General features: G+C 36.8%; 1 protein-coding gene across 2 annotated transcripts; it reads right to left on the reverse strand.

Annotated features, from left to right (window-relative positions):
• Window positions 1–8,544: 8,544 nt before the first annotated feature.
• Window positions 8,545–16,882, reverse strand: LOC111995018 (uncharacterized). Of its 2 annotated transcripts, none has more exons than XM_024026919.2 (2): window positions 15,903–16,882; window positions 8,545–8,804 (listed from the first exon to the last, which is right to left on the reverse strand). In XM_024026919.2, exon 1 carries the CDS (start codon window positions 16,702–16,704, stop codon window positions 15,907–15,909), a length of 798 nt encoding a protein of 265 aa, XP_023882687.1. In that variant the 5' UTR covers window positions 16,705–16,882; the 3' UTR covers window positions 8,545–8,804; window positions 15,903–15,906. The 2 variants fall into 2 exon arrangements, with proteins under 2 accessions (XP_023882687.1, XP_023882679.1); XM_024026911.2 differs by having other exon boundaries at window positions 8,545–8,807; window positions 15,903–16,881.
• Between the last annotated feature and the right edge of the window lie 290 nt (window positions 16,883–17,172).

Consider the following 17,172-nt stretch of genomic DNA (forward strand, 5'->3'; position numbering starts at 1 on the left):
ACAATCAAAAATCAAGTCTAGGAGATTTTGCTTTGAGGCATTCTTTTTAAACTTTTCTTTAATTTTTAGCTTTTAATTATGTCTTTGCTTTGTTTCTTTGTTTGTTTTATGCCTTATAATATGTTTGTTTAGACTAATTTTACATTTTCCTTATGTTTTAAGCATGTTAGGTTGTTAGAAGTCGTGTTTTGAACTTTGCTCTGTTTGCTATGTTTTTAGGGTTTCTGGGTAGAAACCCACGTGCGCATGATCAAGGTTGTGTATGCAAGGTTGGTTATGTGCTTGCAAGGTTGTTCATGCATAGACATGAACCAACCCAGAAGCCCTAATTTTGTTTTTTTCTGTTTTTACTTCTGCTTTCACATGTATAATTTTGTTTAAACTATTTTTCATGTTTTTGTGCTTTTAAAGCTTCTGTTTCACATAATTAATTAGATGCCTACCTTTCACATGTTAGAATTAAGGTTTGTTTTGTATTATCTTTATTTCAATGCCATGATCACGCATTCATAGGCTCATGCATAATGTCATAAGTGCTGAGTTGCTGCAAGGTAAGTGAGGTAAGTCATGCATTCACATAAACATACATCTTTGAGTAGGGTTTTGTTTAATGATAGATGTGAATATGCTTGCTTGGATAAGTTGTGCTTAATCACATGTTTTTTTAGACCTCTTTGTGCCTAGGCCTCTGCCTTGAAGGGATATGATGATATAATGCTAGGGTTTATGCTAGGATACATGATGCTATGCTAGATGTATGTTAGGATTTATAATGTGAGATAGGAGCATGATTAGGATTTGTGGTGTGATGTGATGACATGATGATAGTGGCATGCTAGAGTTATGTTATGCTATGCTAGATGAATGTTAGGATATGCCATGATTAGATGCGTACTAGGGTTTGTGATGTGATGATATGCTATGATTAGATGTATGTTAGGTCTTGTTTGATTGCCATGATAGATGTATGATTAGGGATAATTGATGCCATGTTGAGCGATTAGATGTATGCTAGTGTGTGTGTGAGTTCGATATAATATTGAGTATGCCTTTAATAGGGTTAAGACATAAGACACAATGATGGGAAGCCAACCTTAGGGATGGGCAGTTTTAGGTGCTTAACACCTTCCTAAAACCATACCTTAACTCTAACTCCATATCTCTAGTAGTAAGATCAAAAGGTTCTTACTCGAGAGGACGCCATATATATAATTCTTAGACCATTGCAAAAACTAGATGGCGACTTCCCGTTGTGTCCACAACATTGTCAAAATCTTTCTGGTCTGGTCTATGGAAGATGACAGTCCCAAACAAGGTGAAAACCTTAATGTGGAGAGCATGCACTGATTCCTTAAGACCATCATTAGCTCGTCCCTGTTGTAGACACCGCATTTTGTACCCCTTATGACTCGGGCCCCCGTTCCCCAATGATGCTGAATTCTAAGACCCAAGGTTGGTTTAAGGCTCAATCAGATGTTAAATTGACTTGAGAAATGTTAAAATAAAAAATATAACTTTTAAGGAGCAAATAAATCTATTTTTGGAAAAGTGAGGCCAAGGAAACCCTCGTTATGCGTATGCAAGAATTGGCCTGCGCACCAAGCTTTTTGCATGCACACGCAGGCATAATCCTGCTCACGCATAGTGAATTCCAAAAACTAAGTAAGGCAAGTTTTTACATTAATGTTGAGGTTTGGAACAAATCTCACATCGTCTGGGAGTCATTCCAAACCCTTACTTTCACACTATAAGTAGCCTTACCTAGTAATTTTCAAAACACACAGACATCCCACGGGAAAACACTAAGATTCACTAGAAATATTGAATCAAAGAGGGAGTGTTTAACAAATAATCCACAAGTCAATTTTCTTTTCATTAAGGCCTTTTTTGGCTTTGATATTTGAGTTTAAGATTACTAATCACTCTTTTATTAAATTGTGAATAGATTGAACTGAAAGGAATGGTAAAAAATCAAGCTTAAAGAGCTCTTGTTTGAGGTATCTAGTCTAAACTTTTCTTTTTCATTTCTTTTCCTTTTTGCACTTTAATCTTTCTATTTGCTAGTGTTTCAAAGCTTTGCTATGTTTCTAGGGCTTCTAGGTAGAATCCCATGTGCGCATAATCTTGCCTGCGCACGCAAGCTTGATTATGCACACGCAGGGTTGTTCATGTGTGCGCATGAACTAGCTCCAAAACCCTAATTTTTGTTTTATCTATTTTTCCTTCTGCTTTCACATGTATGCTTATGTTTAGCCTTTTTTCCTTATTTTTATGCTTTCAAAGCTTCTATTTCACATGTTTAATTATTGGTTTGTCTCTCACATGTTAGAATTAGGGTTTATCTTATGTTGTTTAATTTTGATGTCATGAACATGCATTCACACGCTCACGCATAATGCCATAGGTATTGAGTTGTTGCAAGGTAAGTGAAGTAAGTCATGCATTAGTATGAACATGCATCTTTGTGTTGTTTGATGCTTGATTTCATACTTAAAAGATTGGAATATATGTTATGACCTATGTTGGATTGCCATGCCGTTTTGGTGCCTTGTCTTTGTTGCTGCCTTGTTTGATGACGATATGTTATGCCATGATTAGATGAATGCTAGGACGATGTAAGATGCTGTTGAGCACCATTTTTTCGGCCCACGTGACATTACTTCATTGGCAACCCATGTCACATCAACATATTATTGATTTTATGGATAAATCTATTTAAAGCTCAAAATAAGCTCATATCTCATTCAACTACATGGATTAGGCTCACATGGCCCACGAGATCCTTACTTTACGAAGCAGGTCCATGGTCCACATTTCCTCTTCATCAATTAGGATCATAACCCCATGACATCATCGACATCAACATATGGATCAAGCTTAAGCAATGAATTAAAGCTCATGGCCCATATTACCTCTCTTACACTCATGGCAAGCGACTTCTTCAACAAGAGCCCATATTTACACAAAATGACAATAAAACTCGAAGTACATCATTTCACTTTTGGCTTATGATCCAAACTCATAAGTCTCTTTAGGGAAACTTTAGGAGTCGTGATTTGGAGGGCCAAGAGGTATGTTCAGTAAAACTCCAGCGATTTAAAGTTGATAAAAGAAACATGTTACTTGGCGTGTCTTCTTCAACTCCCTAAACTCTGACGAGTCCGTGTGTAGCGGGTAACATATGGTAAGCATCTCTTATCACGTAGCATTTTAGATGATAAAATTCCCTATTACTCTTTTCCTAAAAATTTGATATTCATCATGTGACAAATACTCAATATCTTTAGCTATCTAACTGCTGGGAAGATTACTGTTCATTCAATCCCCAGCTATTGCTATACATATTTAGAAACTTCATTATATCATTTTACATAAATCTTATTACTTCTTTCAGCTAAAATCCAGCTCAAACACATAGCCTAATCTGACTAGCTATCTTTTATCTCTCTCTATACAAAATATTCATGATATCTCTAAATACCCAACTGCTGTCTGCCACAATCAGACCATATATTTCTCTGCCAGCTGCCAGAGCAGAGCATTAAATACACTTCTTGCTCACTAAAATTATGTCACAACACAATGAGAACTTGACTGAATCTCTAAAGTTTCATTATCTTTCAACCAATCCTTTTATTACTTGCTAGAAACGTATTGTAATGGAACCTTACACCAAAAACACAAACACCCAAAGAATGAAGCATTTTCAGCTGAATCCCAGCAGTGTATTTAGAACTTGACACCTAATTGTGAATGACATCATCAGCCATTTAATGCTGAAATCCCAGCAACCAACTGTTATACCCAAAATAGCAAGATACCTTCTAAAGAGATCTTACCATTTTCGGCCAAATCATTGAAATGATCTCTCCAGCAGTCTGAAATGACCCATTTGACCTCATTGGTTTTGCCCAAAGCAAACAGATTTTTCATGATAGCTGTCATAACTTTTCTTGACAGCTGGGACAACTTTTTCATGATAGCTGTCACAGCTTTTCCTGACAGCTGAGATAGTCTTTTCATAACAGCTGTGACAGCTGACCCAGCAGCCTGAGCATTATTGATTTTTTTTTCCACTTTTGGCTAAAACCAAAACCAACTAAAGAAACTACCTTTCTCTTGCTAAAATATTTTCTTTTTCTGGTATTTTTTCCCCAGCAACTCTTACCCGAAATAGTAAGAATACCTTAAAGCTAAACATACAATTTTTGGCCAAATCTTAAGATGGATTCTCTGAAGATTCATTGCTGTTTGGGACATATTTTGGTTGAGATTATTTGCAAAAATACCCTCTTAAACTTAGCTAAAGAGAACCCTTCATCAACACCTGAAAAGGGGACACCAATGGAGAACAACTCTCTCATAAGCCTATTCTTTCTCCCTGAATGATCTTCTGAAGCTCTTAATGAAGTACTGAGTTTCTAGGTTTTTAGTTTCAAAATGAGAAACTAAACTCTTAAACCCTTAGCTCACAAATGCCTTTCATAAGCCTTCATACAATCCCAGAAGAAAATCTCAGCAGCTTTGTTAAACACACTACAACACTATTACTCCTTTTATACTCATTCTCTCATTCTCCATACTCAGAAAATATGCCTATGTCACTGCTTCTAACTCCAAATACCTAAACACATCTCCATGCTCTTCTCTTACAAAAACATTTCATCTTGGAAAGTCATCTCTACAACTTCTCCAGCAGTTATGATCTTATATTTTTACTATCTTTAACTATCATACCTCTCATACTTCCATATATCACACATCTTACAAATACTACATCTCACAACACATCTATATATTTTACCATCTCCATACTTCTTAAGAGATGTCAAAGCCCTTCTCCTAGAAGGCACCAAGATCTCATATCAAAGCCATTCTCTTAGAAGGCACCACTACTTCTTACATAAAGCTCTTCTCCTAGAAAGCACCAAGATCTCATATCAAAAGCCCTTCTCTTAGAAGACACATATACTCCATACAAAAGCCCTTCTCATGGAAGACAACACTATTCATAACTTCACAACAACTAAAAAAGCATTGTCAATGGGGAAAACTCATTTAAGTGCATGATAAGAGGAGCAAGCTTAACCAGCTCCTACACACAACTAGGCATACTTTCTGTCCCTTTAGTTGCACCAATTTTTTCTCTTCAATCTTGAAATCATCATGGCAAACTACTGCTGGCATTCTGCTGGAATCTTATTAGCTCACTAATGCTACACAGCTGGGTTGCAAACCATCAAAGATAAGTGACTCCGTTTCCTTACCTTTAAATTTATATCATTACATGATTATTTCACATTTAAATGCATATTACTTTATTCCAATTACTATAACAACTATTAATCAAGGCTTAAACTCATTTAAATGCATGACAAGAGGGGCAAGCTTAACTAGCCTCTACCGCTGGCATCCTACTGGAATCTTGATAGCTCACTGATGCTACACAGCTGGAGCTACAAACCATACAAACGGCTTAAACTCATTCAACCGCTGGCAAACTGCCTCTCTATTGCTGTCACTTTACTAGGATATTATCAACTCATAGAAGTTGTACAGCTGGGGTTATAAACCATACAAAGATAAGTAACTTTGCTTCCTTATCTTTAAATTTACATCGTTGAGTACACGATTATTTTACCTCTAAATAAATACTACTTTATTTCAACTGTTATTACAGCTAATCAAAGCTACCATATCAAACACATATTACATATTTACTCAACAATTATCGTGATTCTTAGATTTTGACCTTAATGATTGTTAGGCTTAATAATACACCGGTAGCCGTTGGACCAAATGGCCCAATGTTGAGTTCCGGGCGCAACTCCCCAAAAAGAACCCGGGCCTAGTAAGGTCATCCCTCCAACAAATCACACGTGGCTGGGCAACTGAAAAATGGCCCCGAACATATGCCATGCTAGGATATATGATGTGATGTTATGCATGATTAGATGAATGCTAGGCTTTGGTTGATTGCCATGATAAATGTATGGTTAGGGATAATCGATGTCATGTTAATTGTTAGATGAATGTTAGTATGTGTATGAGTTAGAATAATAATATTTAGTGTGCCTTTAATAGGGTTAAGACATAAGACATAATGAGGGGAAGCCAACCTAGGGCTGGGTGGTTTTTGGTGCCTAACACATTCCCAAGACTGTACCTTATCTCCGAACTCATATCTTTGGTAGTAAGATCAAAAAGTTCTTTATCGAGAGGGCGCTATATATATGGTTCCTAGACCATTACAAAAACTAGGTGGCGACTCCTATTTCCGTTATGTCCACAACTATGTATATCATGTCTCCAAGCTCCTAAGGACACCCTTCACGCCTTGTAGGGATGTCCAAATTTGAAGCAGGTTTGGCCGTGGATTTCAAGAACCTAGTTGCTGCAAATTATCAGCTTCATTCCTTTGTTGATTTGTTTGGGCTAGTGCTTAAAACTCCAAGCAATATGGTTCGGTTTGCCATGACATGTTGGCTGATTTGAAATAGGAGAAATAAGGTCCGTGTTCACCAACTCATGATTCCCCTAAACAGAATTGCTTTCTCTGCTCGTGATCACCTGGCTGAGTTCCATAAATTCCACAACAAGGCAACCAAGAAAGCTTGGCCAACAAAGAAGATTTGGAAGCCTCCTGATGCAGGTAAAGCAAAAGCAAACTTCGACATGACCATGTTTGATGAACTAAATGAAGCAGGTATTGCAGTTGCTGTCTGAAATTCCCAAGGGGAGATAATGGTAGCCCTATCTGAAAAAATACCAAAGTCATCTTTGGTAATCATGCTTGAATCGCTTGCTGCTAGATGAGTTGCCCTTTTTATTCAAGAACTTGGCATCCATGACTCTATCTTCAAGGGAGATTCAGAAATATGCATTAACACGCTTCTTAGTGGAACATCACCACCAACCTCCTTTGGTCAGTTGATTAAAGACAGTTAGTCTTATGCTAGCTCTATGGAGCGTTTCTTTCTCTCACACTCCCAGGCAAGGTAATGCTTTAGCACATGGCCTACCTCAGAGAGCAAGATTTTCATTTCCGTTTATGGTCTGGATGAAGGATATTCCTCCAGATCTTTACTGTTGTTATGTTCATGATTTTTCAGCTATCAAATAAATTGCCAAATTGGGATGTTCCTCAAAAAAAAAAGACCTCTTAGGCCTATAAAGAGGCTAAATGAAATATGTTTATTAAACACTTCCCCATCTGAGGTTTCCTTACAAATACAAACACAATTTTGTTAAGAGAATGATGTTACAAGAGAGCTTATGTCATCATTTATTTTAGCATACTTTATTTATTATCGAATCAATAAAAAACTCCTATGAATTATTAAGATTAAAGGATAATTAAAATATGTTAATCATCATTATACAAATGTTGTGGAGGGCCAAACACACCTTCACCACACATAAACTAACTACTAAAACTATTTTAATAGTTCAAAAATATTTTATTACTTTGTTTTTGGCATAAAGAATTCAAACAAAGTTTTGAACTGATCTGCTAAGAATAAAATATTCTCAAAATTCTCCATTTGATATGATATGCTACTCTTTCCATTCATTAGGATATGAGACCTTAAATGCTCTTAACTTGAGGTTGGTAATAAAAAAAATTAGACATTAAGTGACCGATCAAACCTAGAAAATCCTATGATTAATGATGACTCTACTCGGTACTCATCCTTCCAAACGGCTCACTATGGTTTCGGTTCATAATCTAGTATCGATTGCTTACTGACTCCACTAAATACATAGAGGGTTCAAGCCAAATAGTTTTATTATTCCAACAAGTCATACTTTATTCATTCAACATTTTTATTGAAAAAAAAAATCACCAAAAAATTAAAAACAACATAAAATTAAAGTTGTAGGAAAAAAAAAGAAAAGAAAAGAAAAGAAAATTTTGAAATGCATAAAGAGAAGGGCATAAACCATTTAGGTTAAGTCATCCATTTATAACTGATTTAAGGACTGGTATGGATGTCCTGGATAATTCAACTTGTGCAGAAGAGAAGGCAACTTCGCTTCTTGTGTCAAAGAACTGGATTACCACTTGTGTCATTTTTTGAAGCAATTAAATATTAGTTTACCATTTATCCATGAGAGGTCAATCAAGACCCAAACGCAAGAATTTCATCAGGATAAGAGATGAGTGTTGCTAGCAAGAGCATGGAAAACATAGTATAGTACCCACAAGATCACCTTAATCAGCTTGAACCACGTAAATAATGGCATTAGCCAAGAACATTCTAAAATTATTTTTGAACATCTTAATCAGCTTAAAAAGGAATGGGTGCGCTCAAACAGGAACCTCGCTAAGAGTATGGGAGATCAGTAGCAGCATAGATGATTCACCAGCACCTTCTGGGTTGGACCCCTTCCCATACATTGCAAACATGTCTATTCGAACCATAGATATAAAACACAACCAAAGATGACATTACTGCTAGGCTATCAATTTAACCTGTATATTTGTCATCATTATAAGATGCAACTAATCACTTCACACACACAAGCTAGGGGGAGAGAAAATTGGGGGGTAATAAGATCTAATATATACCCAGTCACAAAATTGTTCAATTGACAACCTGCACTAACACAATACATGATATCCATCTTAACCGTCAATATAGAGCCAGACTACACTAAAATCATAACATGACATCAACACTATCCAAAGATATCAGCAACAGATTCACCCTAGTCCAAAGGATTAACAAATTTGAAACTGGATTTAAAGGCAGCAAGAGACGAATATCCAATCAAAAACCTTCACAGCACTTGTAATATCCCTGCTGGAAAAAAAAAACAATGATAGAAGTGAGTTTTCCAACAAAGAAAGCTTTATTATGGAAACTTGGGTATAAGAAAATAATAAGAGAACTATTTTCTAACCACATAAATCAGGTAAACAAAATATATGCAAAACATTCACTCATAGCATTTTTTTTTGGTGGTGGGTTTACTGCAATATTTGCAAGAGATAAGTGAAAGGATCATGCTGACTTAACAATCCTTGTAGAGTAACTCTTCCACAATTTTTACAAAGAATAAAAAAAATGTAAGATCTGTAAATGCATCAAGTCTGGGTCTATTTATAACTCAAACACAATGGACATATCAAACCACACTAGTAACACCGGTTTCCTAGTTTTTTATAATTTTTCTTGCTGAATGATTATATAATTTTCACAATTATGAATTACATTACTTGCAAATGATCTCTAGCTCAAATGTTGTAAGAACATGGTGGAGGGTGAGGTCATGAGTTCAAGACCACAAGGTGAGTATAATTACCAATAAAATATCATTAAAAAATGGGATTACATTTACATGTTTTTACAAAGAAGCATGCATTTAATTCAAAGTTTGCAACAGATGTTCAGGATTTGAAAATAACATGAAATTACGCACCTGGCACATATCCAAAAAACAAACAAACAAACCAAGAGAACAAAACCCACTGAGGAGAGCAATGGAATCCCAAGGCCATTCAAGATGAAAGAACTGAGACCCAACAGAAAACATTATGCAAGAGCATCAAAGGGCCAACAATTGGTAAATCAAGACACCAGAACAAAGAGCTATCAGCCACAATAAACAGTTCTATATTTCCATTTTCTATATTCTCAATAAGAAATAAATAAAAATATCTATTTCACACAAATTTTGGGACTCAGGTTTGGTGGTGGTGGTGGGTTTTATTTCACCCAAATTTGAGATTTGTTTGTCATCTACCACAGAGGATCTCTAAATAATAGCAATTGCATCTTCATCGTTCAGGAGTACAACACGAAAGCCAGATCCATAACCACATGTAGGAATTTGCATACATGACTACAATTGATTGCAGTACAGGAGTGTTGGTAAAGAAAGAGAAAAATCATATGATTTCAGACCTAAACAATAATATTATCAAGAGGCATTGCCCAATATATTTGATTGCTCTTCAATGTTCCACAGAGATTTAGTTGTGTTTCTTGGAACATTCAATAGCATGTACCCTTGCCACATTTTTGGGACAGCAGAGCTTACACAAGCAGTGCTGGCTCCATGATAAGATAGTAGTACCATTTGTCAAAACAAAAGTGACACAATGGTGCTTCACAACCTAGAACAGCTAGAAAACCCAAGGCTTCACAACTTGAGGCTCCTGGTCACCACTAAGCTAAAAGAAAATCTCACAAGAAAATCATATTAAAAAATACTATGTTCGAAATACCTCCTGGAGCCTTTTTGTAGAGCTTCCCGGAATGCTCAAAATACACCCCACAGCATCCTCAACAGAAATAAGCCAAAATGAAAAATGAAAATTCTAAGGCAATCCCTAGATAAAAGCCATTAAAAATTTTATAATAATAAATACTAATAAACAAATCTGAATTAGTCTCATGGTGTTGGCACCACATGATAACCTGTCACTCACTGATATCTGACACTACTTCTAACAAATAAATAACATTTTTTTAAGTAAGTACAAAAGCAAAGTTATAATATGTCTCCAAAAAATACCTTATGGAAACAAATCTACATGAAAAACATAATGTATTGTTAGAAAAAGACTACAAAACCAATTAAAACCCCCAACTTAATAAAGGGTTAAAACCATAAGTCCAATCTGGCTCTAGTACCAATCAACCAACATATTGAGTATTGTATAGGATAACCTTAACCACTGACTCTCTAGTATCGCTACCAGGTCACAAATGTTTTGGTGAAAGATCACCACTGATGCAAAAGCAAAAGCAAAATTATTTTAGAATTTATATTTTCAGATTTTTTGTATTTGAATATAGACATGATTAATGAAATTCAGATTGAAAATTTTCCAATAGTTGGGTGTTGATTCCTAATGCCTTAGGTGCTGATGCCTAAGTTTAGCTTGGTGCTGATTCCAAGTGACCCCCAGTGCTGTTTCTTAGGATTATCCTTTAATTTTCTAGTTACTTTTAATTGTCCTGTATCAACCACCCCATCATGACCTTCTCCGCTGTCAATCTACAGTAAAAGCCAAGTGGTTACTGTAGATTGGGACTAGAACATTGCCGTGATAGGTATTGGGCCGTCCATTTAATCTGACAAAGAATGAGCAGTTCCTAGAACTCTCACCATTCCATAATCCATAGTCTGTCACTCTGTCTCAAGGAGTGGTGTGTATACCATAAGGTAAGGTTGGCTAATTGTGGGCTGAATTCAAAACTTGAGTATTCAGTTCCACCATGACAAAAAGGGTTAGCAAAGCACCAGGCTATTATATTAGAGGGAATGATGATAAGGCTTAGAGGAGAAGCACAACACTGTATGTTGGGCGCAGTCATGGTTTCAGGGAGAGACCACTGGTCTAAGGAGGTCATTAGGAGACTAGAGCAGCAGCACATAGACCACATGGTGTTCCACAACCAAAAGTGAGATCACAATAAGACTGACTTGTTGGTTTAATGGTTGGGACATGGAAAAGGAATGGGGGAGAATACAGAAGTGATATGTTTGGGATCATTGTGGTTACTGATTGACATTAGGGCCAAACACATTCTAAATTTCAGATGAGCCACTTGAGTGATGACAATTTAGGGTTGATTTCATAGTTGATAAGAAGCTAAATTGTTATTTTTTTTTTTTAAAGAGTCTATAGCATATGCTGGAAATCAGGGGCATGAAAATCTTCACATCAAGAAGTTGATTGACAGATCTAAGAAGTTTGCCTAGGAACAAATGCTACATCATTTTAAGAACACAATGTCAACCATACCTAGAGGTGTAATTGACTGCAACAAGAAAATTGGCAGAGCACATAATCTATAATCCCAGGTCATCAACTTATACAACTCTGATGCAGGGAGCCAAGATTTTATGTTTTACAATTAATATTGCTTTTGAATTTGGTTATTAGTGTTGAGGGTTTTTAGGAATTTAAATTAGATGTTTTCCATACTGGTGCAATCCCCTAAACCCTATTTAACTAGTACTTTTGTAATGGTGAAAGACAGATGAATCTGAATAAGATTAATTGTTATGAGTTGAGAATGTCTCCTCCCTTGTTTCTCTTTTGTTCCTCTTTTATCATTTATTTTCCTACTGTTCTGCATCAAACTCTGATGAAACTTCTAACATCTATTTCATACATATGGAGCATTTGCCAAACACCATTATTATTGGAAAAGGACTCTCTCCATTTGTTTTTGAAATTGAGAGGATCCATTTCAAGGTCAAAATTTAGTGTTTCGAGAATCTAAAGGTAAATATGGTGTCATGTCATTTAAAATCAGTTATCATTCTTTATTTGATAGAATGAGATTTTAAACAACCCATGTATGCCTTTAAAATAAAATAAAAACTACACTAAACTAAATCTTCACTAATGGATTAGTTCCCATCCATTTGCTTTGAAATGAGAGGATGTTGATCCATAATCATTGAGGTCAAAGCACTAAATATGTGGCAGGTGTGAGATCTCTAGCATTGCAACTCTACAATGTGAGTGCTTATGGGAGGTACCATGTAGAATGAGGAATGACTACATCTCATATACTAAATGATGTAGGTAAAACCCACAAAAAAGAGAGATGACTACATCTTGTACGCTAAATGATGTAGGTAAAACCCACAAAAAGTACCTAATTGCTACTAGACATATTTAGAGATTAAAACATCAAAAAGAGCTATAGAGATCAAAATCATTGCCAAAGGGCTGTTTTTCAGGGCTAGACAGCCAGGGAAGAGAAAGCAAACAACTTTCTTTCTTCTTAATTTATTTTATTTTTTATTTTTTTAGATATGATAGGATTTCATCAACTCCGTGATATTTTTTCTTCATTCTTTTTGGTGTAGGTGGGATTCAAGCCCAGGTTCTTTATTCAACAACAAGAAACTTTACCAGTTCGACTAACTAGAACCCACAAGAAAGAAAACAACCTTCTTTGCTGAAAATTTATTAAATCTGAATAATAATCCAATTATCATAGAAACCCTAATTAAAATCACATCCTAGCCTTTGAAAATAATATAACCAACCACCAAAAACAACCAAAATAAAAGGACTACAAAAAACAACCACCACCAAGCTTTAGACTATGAATCCTCAACAGGCTAGTCAAGGTTGACCATATGCATTCTTCTTAACATTCTATTTATCCGAAGTCAAACTCACTTTTACTTCCTTATTGATGTCTTTTTTTTAACACTTTTATTAATGTTATTTTCTATCTTTTTTTTCCCCTCAACTTGAATTTAACTCACTCTTGTTCACTAGTGCTTTAATCGCCTCAAAATTAAGCATTTGACCACTAACTAAATTAGCTTTGTTGCCAAAAGCCTTGTACTCATCTGGCACCTCTTGGTGTTTCCAATGGAGACGTCCAAGATTCAAATCCCCCCTTCCCCATTGTAATTATCCAAAAACAAAATTAGCTTTGTCATTCTCTAGATAAACAAACATAATCAATCCATATTTGCTCCTGTTCACCCCAACCTCATTGCCTTTTGGCCTTCCATTCCCATAACTTCCTTTAATCATAATCAACCTCGCTAACTTTTGTCCTTCCATTCCCATGACTTCTTCCAATAATAACCTCAAATTCCCTAGCCCTGTGTCCTTTTTCTACCTCTTCAGCCCTACTGTCAATTGCAATTACTCCAAACCACCACAACCACCCTCCATTTTTTTCACTTCTTGATCTTGATCATCCTCATAAATGTCCTCTCCCCTAGAGGATGATTCCAGCAATGTGACAAACCCACCCAAATCAGCCAAAGCAACATCCTCTCCACCATCTTCACTCCTTTTTAATTCAACCCATCCAAATCATCAGAAACAACATTGTCACCACCATCTTCATCCTTATTCCATTTCAAAACATCTACATCATCCCAAACAGAATCCTCAGCACCATCCTCATCTTCATTCCTTTTTAGACCATATGAAGCATCCCACACAACATCAACAACACCATCCCCATCCTAATTCTTTTTCAACAATCCTAACTGCAACCAACCCTTGCCCGCCACACGGCTACTCTTCCTATCATCTAAATTCAAGCAACAACTCTCACCCTTTATTTTTATTGATGATGAAAACACTTCATCATCACCCATCCTCGCATCAAAATTCAGATCACTTCTTTCATTCACATCTTTTTTGCTCAAAACATCATCTTCATCATCAACACAAACAACATCCTCATTCAAGTTGAGGGGAAGGCCAAAAGGCACAGAGGTTGAGGTAAGGGTGAAGAGGAGGAAAGATGGATTGGAAATATTTGTTTATTTGAAGAATAACAAAAATGACAGCTAATTCTTTTTTTTTTTTTTGATAAGTAAAAAAAAAAAAAAAAAAAAATTAGCACTTTTTTTTTTGATAGGTAATATGAGTACAATTATTGATGAATAAAGAAGAAAGAAACATACAAGGTGTTCATGATGATGAACAAAGAAAAGCACTAACATTAACGCCACAAAACTTATCAATGTACCAGTGCAAAAGAGAGAGTTGATTCAAGTTGAGGGAACAAAAAAGGATAGAGGAAGGCCAAAAATGACATTAATATAAGTAGTCAAAAATGACATGTCAATAAGGAATTAACAAAGAGTATGACTTTGGATAGAATGAACATTGCTTAGATTAATGCACCAATGAGAAAGAATGGTATCACTTCTATCAAAAAGTTTATCCAAATACTTTTCCATCTCTCTGTAATCTGCTCTTCTTTTACTAACACTCTTTGATCTTCATCTTTAATGCACTTAACACCATTCAAGTCTCTTGGTTGCATTTCCCTTGCCTTAGCAATTGTACCACAACTCAACCTTGTTAGTAGAAATGAACTAGAAGCAGCCAAAATGCCAGAATTTCTACAAATTCCTATGAAGTATATGCACCTTTCAAAAAAGAAGACAAAGAAGAATATCTACAATGGCACAGTTGAATTCTAAACATAACAGGAACAAGGAGCAACCTTGATCTACAAAACCCTGAAATCAGCACACTTCCATAAGGTCAAACAAAGAAAATCAAACAGATGGTAACAAACACATGAAAATATTTTCTATTTTGTACCCATATCTTCTCTATAAAAGTCTTGCTTTACAAATATGATGCACAGACCCAACTCAAAATGAAGAAAAGCATAAGGTCAAATAGTTTGTCTGTTATCACAATTATGAAGCCCAAGGTCTAAGAATATGATCATCCACTAGAACTAGAAGACATCATGCAAGGGCGACAAAGGGTCATCATACTCATAAGACAAGACATGCAGAAAGCATCTTTACTTCCTCACCTCCAAATAGGTTTGTATAGTGTTCCGGATGGATAACAAACTTGCATTTAATGTAAATTCAGAAGGTACATTCATTTATTCCGGATAATACATAATTACCCTTAAGGGATACTGAAAGCATCTTAAATATATGAAAAATTCAATAGAAACCAGCTAAATCTAGACCCTAGCATACAGGACTATCATTGACTGAAATGCATGAGTGGCACTACACCAAGTAAAACAATTCATAAATGAGTTTAGATAGAAAATACACAAAAGAAGGTTCATTATCATGTGATGTTGTCAAATGTGGTGACTCTTCAAGTCTCCATATAAACTATAATACAGTCCAAGAGTGTGCCTCTTGCCTCTGTTTTGAGACACTGAAACTGCTAGGCGCAACAAGTAAGTGGGGCAGACGTGGGAGGTTCTATTCAGAAAACAATACATAAGAACCTATTACTATGCACAAGGAACTTTAATAGAAACATATCTACTTGCTTTTATAGTTACTAATAGAAACATGTCTAAAAAAAATAAAAATAAAATTTGTTAAATACACATGGTTAAAATGGATTTAAGCAACAAAAATATTGTATGGAGACAACAGTGAAATCAGTTTAAAAACCTAACCTAATTACTGCTGTTGTTGCTGCTGAGGGTTTGGTGGAGGTGGCATATTGGGTCGGGGAGGCCCAAAAACAGGAACAGGTGGCATCCCAGGACGACCGGGTGGCGGCGGCGGACCTCTCATCATCTGACCAGGTGGTGGTGGCCCCATTGGCCTCTGACCAAAATGCGGCGGCGGGGGAACCTGGAACTGTGGCCTTGCTGCAGCAAACTGGCCTTGGCCCTGACCCTGTGGCATAGGCATCCCCCGCATCATAGGAGGAGGAGGAGGAGGACCACCCTGTCCAGGGTACGCAGGGGGCCGCATCACAGGGGGCGTAGGGTAAGTCATTGGAGGCGCTGAGAGCTGCGGCCGCGCCATCTGAGGCTGCATCATATTAGGCGCAGGCCCACCAACTCCACGGACAGGACCGGCGAGGCCTGGCTGAGCCTGAATTAGGGGTGCAGTTGGAATACCTCGGCCAGCAGCGCGGCCAATACCTGGTCCGGCCATGGCGGCAGCATTAGCAGCCTTTGCACGGGACTCTTCGGGAGGAGGTGGGCCCTCGACGGTCATGGAAATGACCTCTTCGCCGCGGAGGAGGACGAGGCCGAGGGTGCGGCGGTCCTCGCGCTCTTCGTTGTTGTTGGTTCTCTTGCCTTTGGCGGGAGGAAGCTTGCGGAACTCTTCGCAGTCGCCCAAGACGAGGTTCATGTGGCGATCGAAGGCCATGAACTTGCCCACTAACTGGCGCCCGTCTTGGATTGTGACGCGCATACGGTAGTTGATGTACTGGAGCATCTTCGAGCTCTTCGACATCGACATTTTTAGCTAGATTTCGCCCTAACACCTCTCCCTCTGTCTCTACTCAGTACTCTGGAATCTAGATGCAGATGTGTGTTACTCCTCGACTCCTTTTATGTTTGGGGTTTTTGGGTTGGGGTTTTAGATTTCGCTTCCCAAAGCTTAAAATGTAAATAATAGGGTAAATTTCATGTTATCTCCTAGACTATACCCTTAGCCTCCCTAAATAATTAGGGTGTAACACATTTTTTGTTTTTTTTTTTATTCTTCTTAGGTATAGATGTTAATTGGTTTTTTCTTTTTTTTTTTGGGTTTAATTAAAGTCCAAACATTTTTTTTCAAAAATGATTACAATATGCTGCTAACCTTGCAAATTGAACAATTTTCCTTATAGACCATGATTTTGAAACCTAAATCAGACCAGATATCGAATTGGGTTATTCGAGAATCAGTTATCACTCCGATTTTTTAAACTAAGAAAATTAGAAA

This window comes from Quercus suber, unplaced genomic scaffold, assembly GCF_002906115.3.
Source record: "Quercus suber isolate HL8 unplaced genomic scaffold, Cork oak 2.0 scaffold_100, whole genome shotgun sequence".
NCBI lineage: Eukaryota > Viridiplantae > Streptophyta > Magnoliopsida > Fagales > Fagaceae > Quercus > Quercus suber.